We start from the raw sequence: 19,895 nt of genomic DNA, 5'->3' as shown, positions 1-19,895 counted from the left end.
ACAATCTCATCGGAGTCTAAACTAAGTTCAGGCAAAAGTTCAAATATGTGCAGTTGTTTTTGCATTCAAGTGTGAGCAGTCATCCATGCCTTGCTTAAAAATTTTCAAAGTTTTAGCTAAACTTATTTTCAGTGCAGCATCAGTCCCTCTCTGGGAACCTCAGTAGCTTCCACTTTTCTAACAGCTGTCCGACTTTTGGAACAGCAACATGTAGACTATAAATAAATGCCAATGCTTAAAATTCCTGGAAGAATGTAGTACGTCTCATACAAATCTTTGATCCTTTGGCAGGTAATCCCCTCGTAATACAATCTTTATGTGTCCTTGCATGTGGATGATACTTAACATAGTGAAAGCATTCCGAACCTTTATTGAACCCACGTTTGCGCAGTGCTGTTTTCAATCTGAAAAACTTCGGAAATCTTCATGGTCACTATTAATTTTTGCAGCACTTGATCATGGTCTAGCCTTGTCAGTTGAGGTGATTAAATCTATCCAGCGCTAAAGCAGTTGTCACTTTGTGTAGCGCTGCGTACATCCTCATCATATCGCATGGTGTTTCATTAAGACTTGGCAAAATTCTTTACGTAGTCGAGTGACAGGGGGCATGACACAGTTAGGGGAGGAAAAAATATGTTTGATTGAAGTCACCGCTCCTCTGATGTTCCTCGGTTGGATGCTGATGGTGACGCTCAGATGTGATGAATGCCAAACAGAGTCCGATGAAGTGATGAGTCACAGAGGAGTGTGTGTCAGCAGGCCCCAATGAAGGCTATATTTGTATCTGACCGGGATGGATAGTGGAGGGGGGATGCTCAGTGCAGGGTGTGGGTGGTGATGGATGAGAAACGAGCGAGGGAAGGACGAGGCATGAAATAGAATGAGGATAAAGGACATTCGTGGCAAGTGTGGGGAGGACGAAGGTGACTGTGAGACAGAGATGGAGAGACTGATAGTCTGGAAAGAATGGGGGTCACAAAGAGACTAACCTACTCTCAAATTTGCTGATGTTTGCTGCTCTCAGCTGCCCTCTGGCTTTACATTTAAATTTGCATTTAGTCAGACAATATCAGAGAAGTTTATCAGGTAATTATCCTTCTCCAGCTGACGTGAAGGTCTTTCATTTTGATGGATATACAGTTTCTGTAGACTGTGGTGACATTTAAAAAGCATAAATAATCGTCTGTGTTTGTCATTCCTTGATTGTTTTAGTTTGTTTGGTTTGTTTTATTTTGGTCATGATTTAATACTGACATAATAGTACTTACTATGCAATAAAAGGCTGCAAAAATTAGGATGTATTTGGCAATATCAAGAAAAGATAAACAGTTTTTACATTCCACATAATACATATCCAACATATCATAAATGTAGACGCACTTCCAAGTCGCTCCAAATATGTGCTTTCTCGTTTTTAGATTTGGGCGACGAGGGACCGGGGCAGCCCACCCACTATTGGAGTTATCAAGAGTAATCCGATTTGAATTTAATTGAATTCTACTGAAACATTCAAGATAAAGTCGACGTGCTGCGATCGTAATAATTTGGACACAAAGACGCTTGATTTGTGACTGATCATGTGACATTGTCTTTAATTGCCGTCCCTATGAAATGACGACATTGAGGAGCAAGCATCTGGTTTCTCCAGACATTTCGTGGTTCTCATGTCTCCTCCATGGGATTTCCGGGGAGAAGCGCTAACATGTCACTAGAGGAGCGAGGACCGAGGAGGTTGTAAATAAAGAAAAGAGATTTGGCGGTGACTTCCCACCATGCCAAGTGGCAATTGTAAACAGTCTTGAGCTAATTATGTTTTATCGTTCGTTTTCTCGCTGCCCACAACTTCCTCCTGAACAAAATCAGCTTCCTTGCTGTACATGTTTTGTCCGACGTACGCGCCCAATTTGGTGTGTTTTTCTGTTTTCCATGGCCATAGTTTCAAAGTGGAAGTTCACCTACTGCAAACTGGAGCCGCTACAGCTGGGTCGGGCCCAGCTATGATTTTATACAAAAGAGGCAGTGAGCTTCTGTGCTTCTGATCAGATCGCTGAGATCTCTTCTACATATTAGTCAAAAGCCCCTCAAAGTCATGGCCGCATGGCATCTGGGGATTTCTATAGTATGCTGTTTTCTGTTACTTATTGACAAGCTGATTAGTCCTCGGTTTTTTTCTTCTTTGACACATTTCATGGCATTCACGCACCACATTTCTGATCACATTACAGTTTCTGCTTCACGTCACCTGAAACCTAAGATGGCCTTGGCATAAAGGCAGTCTCACGCGAAATTATCGCAGTACTGCAAATGCTTCCACAGCACACATAGCTAGCATGATGAAGAAATGTCTTTTCTATTGACCTTCAAAATGGTCATGTAGACTGGAAGCCCCGCTGGGGGTCTGCAAATTACTGCTGACTTGTGGGTAAATGAAGCTTTCATTCAGGCTGTGAGCTGATGATCGCTTTGAGAAGAGATTGTACTCATGCGTGCACACATGCTTGCTTACAGTACCCCTTTTTTGTGAGTACACACACACACACACACACACACACACACACACACACACACACACACACACACGTATTGGCACACACGCACACGTTGCAGGCAGTGGCAGAAGGCTACATCAGTCATTGAGTCACACTGGTTGTAGCAGCTGAAATGTAAGAGGTGTCCTCTCTGTCTCACATGGCCTTTCTCCATCAGCCAATAGTCTGTCTGTCAATCCTCATCTCTCCTCGCTTGACTGTCCACCCATATTTCTTCCGGCCCATCCTGGTGGTGCCCGAACTTACTTGGGTTGTCTTCCTGCCTTCAGGAGTCCAGCAGCGAGATGGGCTGTTACTGGGCCAGCCAGATGGTAAGGGCTAACCTGGGGTTGGAGACTTGAACTCGGGCAAGTCCACTGGCCAAACTGGTGATTATGGTGGCAGACAGGACCTCTGCTGGAAGTCTCTGAGTAGCCACTGCTCCAAAAAAAAAAAAGCAGCCAGCCAATAATTCAGCCAAGTGAATCTGTTGCTTTCAGATATGAAGTCATGCATCCAGTGGTAGCGTTTGTCATGCATCCAGTGGTAGCGTTTCTGTCCCAGTGCTCATGAAAAGTTTTGCGGTGGACTCTGACAGGAGGCTGAGCCCAAGTGGGATGAAGATGATGCAAGTGGAAAAGTCAAACCACCAAAGACAGTGAGCCTTGACAGCAAGGGAGCAAGCCGACGGGGGCGGAGAGGCTGCATGAGTGTGATGAGAAGCGACTGGAGTGTCCCTGTCCTTGGGAGTGGAGTCAAGCCCCCTGCCACTTTCTTCTTCTGCCAAATCGGTTACACGATGTGTATCAGCAGACTGAGGATATCCTGTAAGTCACCCCTTAATGAAGGATCGCCAATCATAAAGGGAGCTTTACATAACCCTTGTTTCAAAGGAGGCAGGGAGCACAGATGTTTGACTCAGCCCTCACCAAACACGAGCTGCATCTAAATGAAGTCGTCCTGCTGACACATGAGAGCAAGGCCCTCTATTGAGCTTTCGGTGTGAGGGAGGACAACTAATTTTGGTGGGTGCTGCTTTCTTCGAACTGCGCCGTGCTTTTTTTCAGCCCATAAGTCAGATGTTGAGTTGAAAGAGAGGCCTTTCTGTGGTATAGGGCTAATTTAGATGATTAACACCTGTTTTACCAAGATAGATTAATATAAATCCCACTTTAACCCCTTTGATCTAAAGTCTGAGTGATTTAGAGTGGACTGGCCTAATCCGCTCGCCACAGTGACTAGAAACTACTGTAACCTGATGGAGCGGCGGGTGCCACGCTGCAATGCGCACTGTTCTCAGTACGCCATTTCTTTACTTTCTTCTAGTGAGAAAAGATGGAGTCATTACAAAGTCTTTTTGCGCATAACTCTTCTTCCTTCACATCAAAAGGGTTAATTTACATTTGATACGCTTGCACAGGGTTAGATCAGTAAGAGCAGCGAGAGCTGTCACTGGCATAATAAGCCTAAAGCATTAACGTATTATAGGCTGATCTCCACATCGGAATGTTCTGTCGAAGCAAAATCTAAAGCACTCGGTTTGGCTCTATCTTACATTTGTAGTTTAACAATTATCCTAACAAAAGGATAAGCCACAGAAGGTTTACTGTAGTTAAATATTTGTTCAGTAATTATCTTCCCGAGACATCATCAGTCATACATTTCGGCCTTTAATGTGCTTATTATGATTACCAGGCTGTGGCATGTGTGACTTGAATGAGAATATGGAAGCGTGTGTGGGTGTATAATACTAACACATGACTTGAGAAAGGAGAAAAGTAAACAAAACAAACAACAAAAAAAAGCAGGAGTCCAAGTGTTTTTAAAGTATGAGTGTGTGTGTGTGTGTGTGTGTGTGTGTGTGTGTGTGTGTGTGTGTGTGTGTGTGTGTGTTTATATTTGTCTCCGTTGACTTGAACTGACGCAAGCATATTTGAATACAATGTCCTGTTGCATTACCATTGTTTAGCGTGCAAAGTGTGGAGGACCACACAAGATGTCAGGATCACGTATTCTAGTTTGTGACAGCGTTGTTACCATCGGAGACGTCAAACCTCAGCGTCTGTTTGACTGCCGACCAGATTCAAACAATATGCTCCAATTTTGTCATCCTTGTCCAAGACCACCAAATTAAAAAAACACATAAAAGCAACAATTCATTTCTTTGCGCAACATCTCACAAAGCTAATCTTGAGTAACTTGAGGGGATAAGCGAGCCCTTTTTCATTAGTACAATTGAAAAATTAGGGAATGGGACGAAGAGATAAAGTGAAAAAAACGTTCTGTTTATCACTCTTGCGAGGAATAATTTGATTAAACATTGCTTGAAACTTAGCTTGAAAGTTACTCACCAGACACTTTTACTGAATTTAAGACAAAGACTCAGTCAAGATGTTGAATTGGAGTGGACATAGCTTCAAAAAGTTGTTTTATTCATCTCACTCTTTGAAACAGTATACTTTTAAAGGAAAATTTAAACACGGGACAATTATTTGAGCACAGTACTCTAGCACAAGGGTGGCCAACCTTTTTTGACCGAAGATCTACTTTCCAAGCTGCCAACCTCCCCCAGAGTGACCCGTTACGGCAGATGCACGCGTACACACAAGCGTTGTCTTGACACGTCGTAGCCCCTGTCGTGTGACATACTCAATGATTAGTCGTGAGGCATCTGGGACGTGGCGCACACAATCACAATATGGTGCACAATATTTAAAAAGTGACTTGAACAAAAGGGAAAATATTGGGAAGTATATGTAGCATTTCAGCTTATGCTACAATTGCTAACTGCAAAGCTAGTAGCTGATTAGCAAACATGGTGCCATTAAACAAATTTGTTCCCTCAAGCTCTCATTATATTATAATGCTTCCGTCAACATGACTTTGACAGCTGCTCGTCCCGCCTTCCCGACGGACCTGCACCGATGGACTGAATCTTGATGGAAGTATGCAATGATTAGAAGGGGCTTGGGGGGTAACTGACTGTAGTGCGATATCTCGCACAGTCCAAGACACAGAACAAAGAGAATCTTTATGCAAGTGGGGAGCTGTGTTGAGATTATCCGAGCATGTCACACAATATGACCAAAACTGTTAAATGCCTCATTTTTATATCTTTATATTTGGGGTAATGTTACAAAGTGTCGCGAAGCCTCCAGGTCAAACCAGTCAGATTTTTCCCTATGTGAGTGATCAACTGTTGTTTTGCGTTCACTGTTGTCTGCCAGAAGTCTGCTTCCCAGATGAATCCCCTGTCCCTTGTGGACATGACTCAGTAACAAATAAGATTTCAAATGGTTTTCAGGTTCCCTATCATCAGCCTCTGCTCGGGGGCATGTTGGGTGGTCAGTACACGTGACCTTCTCAAGGCAGGGCTCTCTAACATCTCACCCCATCCATCGTTATTAGAGGACATAGATCTGAGAGAGCAACCGCAGTGACACAAACCCAGCTGGGGAAAAAAAAAAAAAACTGTAGGGAGATATCCTTACAGTGTACAGAGGTGTGTGTTTGTTTGTGTCTGTGATTGTGTGTGTGTGTGTGTGTGTGTGTGTGTGTGTGTGTGTGTGTGTGTGTGTGTGTGTGTGTGTGTGTGCAGCTCTGCAGATATAGGACCCTGTGACTCTGAGATATGCACAGGCTCATTAATTAGAGGCTCTCATTATCCCCCTTAGGCTTCAGACACTTAATCAGCACTAGGCTCCAAGACTCACAGTCATGCATGCACACCCTGTCCAAATTCAGACATGGCATCACTAAAATTAAAGTGCTGTAAAATAGGTGAATGGATGCGGATGCAAGTTATTTGTTTCAGTGATGTACAACACAACAGAGAATGTGGCTGTCATTGCTGGTGATCACTGATTATTTTTATGTTGTAAAGCCTTTCCAAACAGATTCATCCATCTGCCATGTTTCACAGTGGCAGCAATCTGTCAACCAGTGTAAATACATTTCCATAATTCATTAATTTTCAAAGGGCATGTCTTAAGCACTTAAAGGTTTTTAATGGTGTTTTCTTCATTTGGCGTTCGGTCCACAATTAAAGTGTTCAAACTAGCTGACAGCGGAGGACCTGCAATTATGTCCGCATACGTGTTCATATGTGAGACATGTTTGCGTTTCGTCACATTTTTATACTCTTGGCGCGGATTGCTTTGCTTTGAAATGTTGACGGCTGTAATTAAAAAGGTTGCTTTTTATAATAAAAGACAATGGGGGTGGGGGGCATAGATGGAACATGGAAACTCTTCAGTGTTGCAACTTGAGAGAAAGAGTCCGTGTGAAAATCAATTACCTTTAAACAATGAAGAGAGCTTGGAGTACTTTTCATCTCATCTCAGAGTTTTGTGTGTGTATGAATAACATTTTGTCATCAACCCCCCCCCCCCCCCACCAACTGAATGTTGCATGTTTTACATCTTGTTGGCTATTAGTATGCAAGCAGATGCAGAGGCACGACACATGCTGGCAAATGAGCTGCTGCATAAACAGTTGAGGACTGGTGGATGGTTTTGACACCACAATTCAAGAGCAAAGCTCTCTGTCTAGTTGTTGACTGTGTACTGATGCCTGTCATTGTGTTTATGCCCAATTAGAACAAATGAGTCCTTGAGGCAAGTCGTCATAGACTTCCACTTGACTGCAGCAGCAGTCGGCCTCTTTCAATTTGTTGTTTTTCGATACATGCATTCGCTCTATGTCGACCATGTTAAAGTTTCACCAATGTGCATAGTAAAGATAATTCCTGAAATTCTGACTCAAGTCACCTCAATGTATTGCTGATGTTTGAACCAATTGAATGCAATGTGTGGTAGTGTATGGCAGATTCTAGAACATATGAAAAGTTTTATGGATATTTTTAAATTCAGAGGTAGGCACGTCAGTAAATTTTGCTGATCCATCATTCGTCATTCACCAACAGCTGGGCCACCAGTTCGTCATCGTCAGTCCATCATTATTACAAGCCAAACAAACCTGTCATCATTAGTCCGTCACTCCATCATTGTTATTTTGACAGCACTTTCATCATCACTAAATTACTGTTAGCTATCGGTATATTTTGCTGAAATTATTGTTGTTTTTATTATTATTCAAGTTCATCACTGCTATTCCAGGACCATCAGCCAGTCAGTCCGTCATCGTCAGTTCATCATTGTTACCTTAACCACATTTCCATTCTCGCTAAATTACAATTTTTCTTTTTACTGTTTTATTCAACAAGTTGTTACAGTTGGTCACCAATATTTTAGGACCGTCAGATCTTCTTCTTCTTCTGTGGCGTGTCAAGGATGTACAGCATCGCGCGCACACACACACACACACACACACACACACACACACACACACACGCGCGCGCGCACACACAGCGTGATGAAATAATAAAAAAGTTGGACAATATCACTGCGGTTTGTGGGACGGAGCGGTTTGCAGTACAGCCAGCTTCCTTTACCGGTTGGGATCGAGACAAAAAAGAATCAGGCTTGGAGAACGGGGAGCGAGAAAGTTAATGTATCTCGTGAGTGGATTGATTTGTTTACGGCTGTGGAACTGTCAACCAAATAGCATTTAGCAGCTAACACATCCAGTGGACATCAGATTGACCAGCGATGTTCAAACTTTTTTTTCCTGTGGGAGGAGCCCGTCCTCTTCTCTGCTCGAAGCAAACCCTGTGCACAAACACACATGGCGTCGTGTGTTTCCGTCAGTCATCAGCAAAATGGGAGTCCATCCCTCAGTGACGGACCGAGAAGGTTCGTCGGTACTGACCTGGTTAGTGACAATTAGTCCATCTTTTTTTTTCTCGTTTTTTTTTTTAATTTTATTTTTTTTATAAGTTTCTTGTCATTTGCCAGCAAAATGGGCATTCGTCATTAACGATGTATTGGACTTTCAGTCAGTACTGACAGAATGCCCAGCTCTAGTTAAATTTACACACAGGCTGCAGAAAACAAACACTTTGGCAATGCAGTACATATCAGCATTGTTTGGATAACAATGTAATTGTTGAGTGACAGTGACAAGTGACAATGTATATGTGAAAGGCAAAAATTATGCTCAACTCATCACAAAGTTTAAATGGAGTCAAATGTTTGCCAATCGACTGGGCAGTAAAAATACAGCACACAGTATGGACCAGTGCGACTCATCTTTATGTATCCAACCTCAATCACATTGCATCGTGGAAACATTTTTTGAGGGTATGCTTGGCATGAACAAGAATAGGAAGCACAATTCTTTTCCCCAAACAACTCAGAGCGTTGTAGAGTGAAAAAGGAGGCCCTGGTTTCCCTCTGAAGCCTAGAGTCTGATTTCCTGTGTGCCTCTGATTGGAAAAGCAGAGGCATACATAGGGAGCCACTTCTGGATGGAGATGCCAGATGACAGGCTCCACTCCGGGTGCACACAGAAGTGGCCTTTGATTGATCATCAAACACACGCCTTTTATGAAAGCCTCTCATACCTGTTTTACAACATCGCTGTGTGCTTGAAAGAGAACATAAATGTTAACTTTGGGCGGCAGGGCTGGCTATGCTGCAGTTCCAGCAGGCACCAGTAGAAATTTACCATTTGATTATTTATTGACCGTGTAAAGATGATATTTAGAATGGATTGAAACAAGTTGGAGATGGTGTGATATTTCCCTGCTCTACTTGGGTGCCATCTGTAGGAGGTCGTGTCCAACTTTTGTTCGTGTTCAGCCTTGTGGATTACCAAGTGCACAGCAGGAGTTCACCCATGTGGCCATATGTCAGAGCAGCCCCTCCTCCGGCTGGTCTTTTGTTATCCGAGTGACCCCGACATGCACCCTGTACCCCTGCGACCCATCATATTGACCACACTCACAGCTCCATAGACTCCATTACCTAAACCAATTTAAATCACAAGACTTATTGTTTAACCCCCCCTCCCACAGTACCATTCCATATCGACCACTTGTTTCATTCACCTCTCTGCTACATTGAGATAACACCTTATGAATGAACTGTAATCCTGTTGCAGTATTAATTCTGTCACGTATGCAGCAATGGCGTTCAGCTGCTGCCGTAAACATGGTTCCACATCAATAATTGCTTGGTTATTGCTTTGGTTGGGGACGCTGCCAGTGATGCATTGAGTTATTTTCCTTCTGTGCAAAATATCATTATTTAGTGAAAATTATACAAAGTCTGCTAAGTGTCAAATAGTTGCAGATATTTTGGCATTCATGACAACTCAACCCTGTACAATTTTGGCAAGAGTATGTGCAGGAAGCCTGCAGGTAAAATATTACATTGTGCTCTACTTATGACAGCTGCTCTAAGCAGGAAAAACAGGGACATAAACAGGACTGTAGTTGTTTCCAGAAATCCAAGGCCTCAGCATACTTCATGAAGACTGCGGTTTTTGTGGCAACAATTCACTGTACTGTTGAAAAAAAAAAAACAAGGACAGCAGCCTCTACGGACAAAGGAAGTAGGCTGCATGTCACAGTAGTTGCTGTGTGTGATGTTATTGTCATAATGTTACCACAGTTAAAACCCCGTTACCCTTTTATATGTCTGTCAGACAGGATTACCTGTATTTAGCTAATCAGTGCAAATTAGCTAGTAGCAGAATTGTTTTGTCAGAGATTAGTTTATATCCATTCGACAAGTGCTTTAATAACTTCATAGACCATGAAGTAGTGTGCTAACAGATTGTTTTGTCATATTAACTTAACAACCTGGTGAATACAATCGATTCAGAGGATATACTGAATTCATATGCAACTGTGGGGGGATACAACAATGCATTGATGAATCAATATTTTTACGCTCTGTCATATCCGGCACGGATAATACGGTTTACCTTTTTCTTCTAATATGGTAGCCGTGTATTCATAGTCTTGATTTAACAGCAGAGTATAAGTCTTCAATTAAATTAAATACATCTCAAAAGGAACACAAACAATACCATGAACCTTGTGTTCCATTGTACATACTGTCTTCCAAAATCAACAGTGTTTTAATCTACCACAGATTTCCCAGCGATGCTGAACTCGTTCATGATTATGTCTATTGCTCTGTCCCAGAACCTGCTTTGCTGGACATTCCAGTGCATAATAACATTTCATTCAAAGTAAAAATTATATCTTCTAACTCTGGATTATAAAGATTTGCCAGATCCGATGATGACAGTTGATTATATACAAGGTAAACTAGGGAAAAGTTACCCATAACTTTCAGCAGCCTTACATTTACATTGTGAGTTTTTTTGTGTGTGTGCTTTTTCATTGATCTGAAGCAGAGCACGGCACTTCCCTTGCCACACACCCATGGAAAAAAGACAATTTAAATTAGCATAGAACCTATTTTAACTATTTTCTGTTTAATAACTGGAAATGTTTACACAAACATTAAAACATAATCAAATGCATATGCTATCATGAAACGAGAATGTTCTTTAGCATGTTGTTAACCTATATCTAATGTCGCTACATTGTTATGAAGAGTACTGACTTAATACCCATGGCTGTAGGAAGAGGCATGTATTAAAACCTTTCATGTTTTTTATGAGGACTCAAAATTACTATGTACATCTGTGTTGGTTAATTTGTACACGTCTTTTAAACACGGCTTTCAAAATACAATATTTGAAAAGCGGAAAAGCTCGAACTGTATTTTAGCAACGACAATGTGCAACATTATATTTCATTTCATTGCTTTTTATTGTGTGTGTGTTTTAATACAATTCAGTAAAATACATTATTAATCAATTTTTAAATATTATTGAACACATGACAAAATGTGTTTTTTTTTGGGGGGGGGCTTGTAATACATTAATCGCCTTTGAATTCATTCGAAGGCTTGGGGTCGTTGTTTTGAAATCCAGTTACTTGAATTACGGGCTTGTTCACGGAACGAATTAGACTCTTAAATCGAGCTACCACAATAAAGTAGTTTAAAAATCACAACCAACAGCCATGAAACGCCAACACACATCCCACCCCTTGATTTGATTCGGCGGCACTATGACCCTGCGGTTCCTTCCTCCCCAGTGAGTAAAGAGTGAAGGGAAGGAAGTCATCAGAAAGCTCCAGTCCAGTTTGTTGCTCTTGCACGAATCAGTTGATCCTTCCAGCTCCTCACAAATTCCAGGGATTTTTTGGGGGTTCTTGTCCCCTCCTCTCTCCTGAAAATAATCTCCCCTCCCCTTGTCCTGCTTGGACTCTTTTTTTTTGGGTTACTGTTTCTCTACGAGTACATCCGGGGGGAAAAGTGTTTCTTCGCCACTGGAAAAAAAAAGGAGAGAGAGAGAGAGATTGTGATGTACATTTCTGCATTTGGAGACAAACTCCCGTCTTTTGCTTGTTTTCCTTGGATTCGAGAGGACCATCTGGACGCAGTCTGACGGCGTTCCCCACTTAGGAAAACGTTTAGAAAAAGTTAAAATCGTATTTTCTGGGTTGGATCAGACGTAAAGGCAACGATCATTGCGTACCTCCAGCCAAGGGAGTGGGTCAACAGCGGAGTGCTGCTTTGGATTTACGCACACAAACCATCGCGCGCACCCGCTGACAACCGACAACCGTGACTCTGAATTCTTTCCCGACTACTACTGGATTTAAACCGTGTATGAGCCGCGTTAACCGCGCTGTCGAGCTCCACAAAAATTGCCGCAAACTGAGCCTGGCACATCTCATCATGCGTCGCCCTTTGGAGAAGATGTGAAGTGGCAGCAGCATGATTTGCGCCCTGGATTTCCCCCAATCTACATTCCGTTCTCCTATAATATCTTAATGCTGGCTCATTTTGGTTTACAAATATGATGAAATGGCAGCCCCGGAAGAAGGTGAGTTCCCCCCTCCATTGTTTAGCCAATTTTGGACATCTGTGACTCACAAGTTGGAGAGATACATACCGAGTGCTTAAAAAAGCTCAAGAGTGGTGAACTTTAACTACGACGTGGTTTAAATTACTATTTAGATTCATAGGATTATAACAGATCTTTTTTCTTACTTTACAGAAGCAATTTACCAGGAAGCAATTTAGCAGACAGCGGACAGATGTGCAGTCAGTCTGCAATGCGTTGTCAGTACAGTACAGCACAGTAGCCGATATGCTGAACCTTTGTAAATAACTTTTTTAGACCCTTTATTGACTCTCTTATCCAAATAGATGGTACGCTTTTATGTAGAGAGTGAAACGTCAGATGAGGTGCCACTTTTCCTGTGACACAATTGAAAGGCAAAAAAAAAAAAAACTAAATCCTTGTCAAGAAAAATGTTTTGTTGCGGCATTCTTTCATAGCTCACACTCCATGTTATCTACCATGGAAACAATCTCAAATCATCTGGAATTTATAAAAATGTGAAGGCACTGAAATCACTGTTGTACATTTTTGCCAGAAGGGGGCGCTTGTCTGACAAGTAGTGGAGAAGGTGCGTTTAACACAAAAAGCTGCTTTTTTGGGGGAAATACAGTAACACACAGAGAAAAAAAAACCACCATTCCAGGTATGCAGAGGTAGTTGGTAATTAATTTATTGTTAAGATGTGTTCAGAAACAGTTTCTGAATTTTCTCCCCATGCCTGCTTACTGTTTTTTTTTTTTAATAAATGTACTCAGACAGCTGAGACATGCTGCAGCTGATGATCTTTTGAGCACTCATGACTACTGCTAGATGCAGTGTAACTTTTACAACTGTGATGGATTATAGGTGATGACTGTTGACTCAATGTGTTTCAACTTAGTAGCTCATGCCCTCCAAAATAAGCGTGGTTGCTCGTCTCAAATAAAGAGTCGTTAATGTAGATGATCTCAAAAAAAGAAAGATGAGCTCAAAAACAAGTTTTGGAAAATGCATTTTGAGCATGTGCTAATGAAGTTTACAGCTATGCAGCATATCTGCCCAAATCATCATTGGGACCTTTTTTCAGGACAAAATGCCCTGCCCCAATAAAGGAATTGTCTTGTAAGCAATGAGAGGTCAATCTTTAAATATTGCAGAAGTAACTGTAGCCTTCATATGCAGATTCTTTTCTGAAAGTGTGTACTGAGCACACACACCAAGCAACTAATCAGGAAGAAACATTGTTACATCACTGTCTTGCTGTAATGATAATTAATTAACCTGTTGGGGGCGTGTGGCACATTGTGTATGGATGAGTTTGTGGCAGCTGGTTGTTGAACATGACAAAGTAGGAGAGTTTTTACATGAAATTTAAGATTTTGTTTTTGAGGAAAATTAAGGGCTTCAGCATATTGAAGGTGTCTGACACACAGATACTGCACTCATTTTCACCAGTTGTTTGAAAAGGCACAATTATGACAAAGCGGTTAAGTCAGATGTACCATCAACTTGTCATAGAATTATGAAATAAGACCCCCAAAAAAGCCCAAGCACAGTTGTGACATTTATCTGGAATCAACATGATTTAAACATGAAGCCTATTTTTAACATGCATGTCATGGAACACACAAGATACCCTGAGAATGACCAAGCACTGTAATTTTTCGGATACCCTATAAATCGTCTTTACAACATTCACAATGTCACGCTACATTGCCTCAAAACCAAGAACAAAATATACTTTGACCGATAAAAAAAAATGGAAAACATCTGTTTAAATATCAAATTTAGTCTGTCTATCACGCCACAGAGCCATTTGTCCTGTCATGCCATGTTTGTGGCACTAATTTAAACCTATGCATTGTCTCTCTAGAACAGATTCGCACAGGCTGACTCAAGCCAGTAACATTCTCTCATACTGTAAATCTCTTCAGCATCCTGTGCCTCAACTGGGTGAGCCATCTTGGTCACCCTACATTGTAAACAAAATAGCAGTCTTCAAAATTCTGAATCCAGCAACACTCCCATAATGTGTATAATGTGTATATGTGGTATGTTTGCTTGGCTGTGTACAAGATGGTTCTTTTAGAAAGGATTTCAGTGAAATTGAAAATAGGACTTCTTGCTTGCGCACATTTCCATGGTAACCTTCCATGTGACTGTTTGTGGGTCTGCCCCACCTCATGGATGGATCTGAAATTTGAATGTGTTGGAGAGATAGGCATGAATGAACTAACATGTTCTGAAAAGATGATTGAGCAATCAGTTTTTCGATTTCTGTCATGTCATTTGGTTAACACCAGAAAAATCGTTTTTATATGGTGGGGTGCAGGTTTGTGAACAAAGGCTGCAATATTTCGTTTTTGCTGCCTGCTCTGCATTAATCAATACTTTCTGAATGAAGAGCTTTTTGATTGGCTTATCATCCAGATTTAAGTACAGCTTGTGAAGGCTGACCCTTTACGTAGCGTACAAAACCTTTATATTTTATGTGCAAGTGCTGGGGAATGCAAAATGACCCCCTACTTTGTAGTAGTGCTGCAGACGGCGCTGGGAGCGTATTAAAGCATCTAGAAAGGTAAGTCAGCGAGGCAGGGAGAGATGGTGGTGGTGCTAAAAGTACCCTCAAATCAATTAGAGGTGCTGATAGAATCTCCCCAGGTCGCATTTCGACTGGAAAAGTGTTGGGAGGTGCAGGTTACAAACTCAACATATCTTGATTTGATCACATGAGGGAATGTGAGCCTCTAATGTGACTGATCTTTATGCTTGGCTATTAATTGGGTCTTAATGTGGGACTCCTACTGATACATTGGTTAGCGGTTACCCGCAAATGTTTTTTGTGTGAGCAGAACTTTGCTGACCAAAGTTTGATCTGAGATTTGTTCAGCTGTGTGGTTTTGTAGTAAGTTTGTAGTTGTGTAATTCTGTTTCATTTGTCATATGACTGAGCACCGATTGTTTTGTTTTTGTTCAACACCTTTATGGTTTGTATAGATTTACATATATTGTTGGAAAACCAGGAGGACATGCATTTCTGTTTTGCTTCTGGGATATTTTTAAATCACCATTGCATACTTTCATTTACAGGAAAGGTGTGATTTCAACACATTGTGTTTTGTCATATTTTAAAGCTAGATGAACATACCATGTGACACTGTGACTAAGTCAAAGGACAGTTTGTTTTTTGTCGTTTCCAGATACCAGATGTGTAATGGTTTCCACACTGGTGATATAAGGCCTCCTCACCTGTGTGTGACAGCATGCCACACTCATGTTTCTGAGGTCAAATGCTCTGCAAGCTCACCAACTTATTCGTGAATTATTTATGGGCTAGGTGGCCAGTAAAAAAACAAAAAAAAAAGAGGATGGCCTTTCCCTGAGTGGGAAAAAAAAAGGGATGGCATTTCACTCTGTGATGTCCTAATGCCAATGGCACCAAATCAGTTTTGGGAATATGAGATACTACAATAAAGGATCAAGTAACAAGAGGTGCTGGAAGAGAGCAGTAAGTGTCAGCAGAAGTCATTTAGGGCTGAGACAAAGGTGCTCTATCTACCAAGAGGATTTTTGTACGGAATGTAACACTGTTTTATCCCCAAAGACAGCATGCTTACCTCACTCACCTCCACACGTCTGGTCTGTTGCTGTGTTTACGAAAACGTCTTTCTTTCGGTTTTATCCGAATAGGAGTACAGCCGGAGTCTATTTCTTCTTTGTTTACCACAAAGCGCAACTTTTTGGACTCCACAATAACTGTACTTTTTCTAGACCACCAAATGCACGTGTTCCCAAGCTGTAAAAGTCAAATGTCAAGGTTACCAAAGCAGTGCCTTTCAAGCAACTACTGCACTCTAATGAACGATACAGTCTTGTACCATTAAAGCTTAGCATAGATGATGTACTTTTCCTCCGAAGAGCGCATGCATCCCTTTTAATGGCTGACTATCCTGAAATGCAACAATGGAAGTGGTGCAGGGAAAACAGACTCAGAAGGAAATCCTGAGTGTGTAGCTCCTACAGAGACAGACTTTGTATAAAATTAAGTTCTCTGATTTCAGTGGCAGTTCTGATGAAATGTGGCTCAAATGTATAATATGTACTTATGTATTTTTTGCTGTGTGTGTCGGTCATAATGTGTTTATGCGGTAACTTTGGGACTGAGACTGAGACATGAATCACATGGAACAAGAGGCTTGATGCAGGGATTAAAGACAAAGACATGTAATTGCTGCACCACTGTAGACATGCAATTTCAGGTTTGATAGCAGAGTGGGGTGTGTTGGAGGCTATGGAAAAGATACATATCCAAGATATGAATTGGGAGTGTAAGGGGGAGAGGATGAGAATAATGCAACAGGTATGATTAATGATTTGGACTGATAGGACCTGCTGTTTTTTTTTTTTTTTTTTTTTACACTGCAGAGTATTTATGGCTTAGCATGTCAAGAGAAATTGGATGTGGATACATGACCGCCCCTCATGGCTCTGGTCACATGGGGTTGGGGGGAGAAGGGGGTGTAGTGGTGCGGCGTTGGAGTCTGGGCCAGGTAAGCAGGAGGGAACTGCAACTCAGCATTTCATCGAAAATGTTAGTGCCCAACTTGTGGTGCTGTTCATCCCGAGCCCATTTCTCCCATTGGGAAAACTGGACAATGATGGACGACAGTGGGAAGCGCTACCTCGAGTACAAGGCCAATGCGCATTAGTTTGCAGTCCTCTACACACAAAATGCAGGTTTCTGCCCGGTGAGGTACTCTTGAGAGGTCAGTGTCAAAATACCCCAGCAGAAACAATAGATGTAATTGTGCCTGGGCCAGCCTGCTTTCATTAATCCTCATTCTTTGGAACTGTATCTCACACAATGTGTGTAGAGATGGATTTTTGGATTGGGAATAGTAAATGTGAAAATTGATTTTACATGTGCAACAGTCTATTTCCATGCTCTCTTCCAAGCCTGAGAGCACCCATTTCTGATTTACCACAGTGTTCCTTTACCCTCCAGTGCCCCTGTAAGAGCAAATGCACCGATATTTGAGTTTATCGAGGTTACTGTTCCACGGGTGTGGTCAGCTGCTCAAGAGGTGCCTGCCTCTGAGAGCCTCCATGGGGAATAAAAAACAAGATCTGACTTGATGGACCACATCAATAGGAAAACATTTCCTTGGTCTCTGAGGTGGAACTGACTTCTACTTGATTCCTTTCACTGGTTAAGCTCCTGTGGTGTGAAATCAACCTTGCACATACTGTTGCGAGTCAGAGTTTCATATACCGACCGGCCTTGTAATTTATTCGGGAAAAAAAAGGGCTGTCAATGGCGCTTGAGACATATCCTTTCACCGTACGTCTCGAAAACACACATACTTTTCCCTGTTTCACAGCATTTATCGGTATAGAGCTGCCAAAACCACAGTCCTACATTCTTGTATAACTCCGACTGGACTTGGTCCAGTTGGCGGGGTACAGCATCGGCTCAGTCCTTAGTCCCTGCAGCTGTCTCCAAGTGATGTTGTGTTGGATGTTGTGACCGGCTGCTAGAATGCTCTTTGAGAGTCTGTGATCCAGTTTGGATTGAGACGTGAAAAGCACCGCTAATACCACCCTGCCACCAACTGACGCCTGCTAATTCCATCACTTCTTTTGTCAGAGAAATGATTCATAAGCCCTTTTTTGAAGGCTTAATTTTGTGCGAGTTTGACCCTGGCAAAAGCTTTAGTCACGCTTTTATTGTCTAAGATGGCACCTGTGTTTTCAATATCTAGCTCATGATTGTATTAGAAATATTTATTGATGAACAAATTAACAATTGCTGTTCCCTTTCAGGCAGTTATGAAGGATTTTTTTTTTTTTGCAGTCAGTGTAGCAGACACACATTCTGGCCTCACTCAATATGTCTTCAAGGGTCATAGAAACAATCGAGCCTGCAGCAAATTGTTTTAGTCCCCCCCAGTGATCGGGAGCTGCCTTGCCTTAATTTTCATGCCAGAGTTGCTAAGTTTGCTATTTGTTTTCAACTACTTGCTATAAAATCCTGCTGAAAAAAAATGGCTGAGGAGTCTTCTTCGTCTGTGTCGCTCATTTCTTTCTTTTGTTTACCAGTTGCCCATTCAAATTTGAATTCATGCTATTGATGCATGTACCGGTACTTTAATATGAGACCAGTGTTTATGACTGAGCGGCCCAGCGGTGCAGGGTTTGATTCCGGCTCCCACCTCCCTGTGTGGAGTTTGCATGTTCTCCCCATGCCAGGGTGGGTTTTCTTCGGGTACTCCGGTTTCCTCCTGCATTCCAAAAACATGCATGGCAGGTTAATGGAAAGCTCTAAATTGTAAAAGATGTGAGTGTGAGCGTGGATGATTGTTCGTCTCTGTGTGCCCTGCGATTGGCTGGCAACCGGTTCAGGGTGTCCCCCGCCTACTGCCTGAAGACAGCTGGGATATGCTCCAGCACCCCCACCTCCAACCCCCGCGACCCCTGTGAGAATAAAGTGAATCAGAAATGTTTATGACCGTGAAGATATGAGGGCCAAGAGCCCTTCCATATTCTCAGTGGGTCTGTTTCCAATGGGAGATTCATGATTCCGTTTCTCCTAGCAACGCAGACAGACAGGCTGTGACTGACAAGCAGGCTGAGATAGATTCAGAAATGAGCACTGAAGAACAAACCATACTATTTTCCTCTCCCGTCATTTCATACCTCTTCGATAGACATTTCACCACACTTTTAGTTGATGCCCATAGTAAATCTTCAGTGGACTCAGCACTTCCACATTCGGTTTATGGTGGCGTGTTAATGGCAGGCTGGCACGTAAACGCGCAGTGACAATAAGGGAAACGTGTAAAAACTTTTGAGTCAAAAAAGCAAGTTGAGGCTGAGCATAGAGGAACGCTGCAGTGGTTGCTGGAGGAGCTATCTTCTCCTCTTTGAAAACCAAAACCTTTTGATGCCGTTCCAACCTCATAAGTAGTCACCGACCTCTGAATATACGAACCCGTTATACAACCCCAGGATATCACACATTTCGGAAGCATGCATTTGCGGATGTGATTTGAACCTTAAGTCCTAAATGAATCCTCCCAGCTTCCATTCTGCATTTAGCTGCAGCATGTACACAATTGGGAACAAGATGATCATTTGAAAATATGTGTATTGTTGTTTTGCTTTACTGGTGCACCATAAAATGTCCTAAATAATAATATATATTATATATGATATATATATATAATATATATTATATATAATAATAAAATGTCCCTCTTTTGTGTTTGTCTTGAAAATTGTTGCCTTGACAAGTGAGCAATATCTTGGTGCCAGATAGTATGTGATCGATGGCAACTGCAATGTTATCTATCATCCATCTGAGATGCTGAAATGCTGTACCTCCTATCTTGGAGTCTGAGGTTTCCCTCCTCCACATTTCTTGGCCTTTATTCTTGTAACTTGAGGTCAGAAACCACATAAAACATTAAAGCCCATATTGTTCAGCAATTTGGATAGTGCTTAAATTACCACTCTGAAATTTGGAGCATCAACAACTTTTAAGTACCGTACACG

General features: G+C 41.9%; 1 protein-coding gene across 3 annotated transcripts in view; it reads left to right on the top strand.

The window, feature by feature from the left end:
• LOC109525017 (tetratricopeptide repeat protein 28) overlaps nt 1–19,895 on the top strand; it is a 185,100-nt gene that overhangs the window by 46,630 nt on the left and 118,575 nt on the right. The window contains exon 1 of one of the 3 annotated variants that reach the window (XM_019885237.1): nt 11,359–12,341. The exons of the other annotated variants lie outside the window; for them this stretch is intronic. Within the exon in view, the coding sequence (XP_019740796.1) occupies nt 12,315–12,341 (27 nt within the window). The 5' untranslated portion in view covers nt 11,359–12,314. Of the gene's footprint in view, nt 1–11,358; nt 12,342–19,895 lie in introns of those variants that run through there. 3 annotated transcript variants of the gene reach the window in all.

Source organism: Hippocampus comes, unplaced genomic scaffold (genome assembly GCF_001891065.2).
Source record: "Hippocampus comes isolate QL1 unplaced genomic scaffold, H_comes_QL1_v1.1 scaffold45, whole genome shotgun sequence".
NCBI lineage: Eukaryota > Metazoa > Chordata > Actinopteri > Syngnathiformes > Syngnathidae > Hippocampus > Hippocampus comes.
The sequence above is the reverse complement of the archived record's forward strand: the minus strand, read 5'-3'. Positions and strand labels throughout refer to the sequence as shown.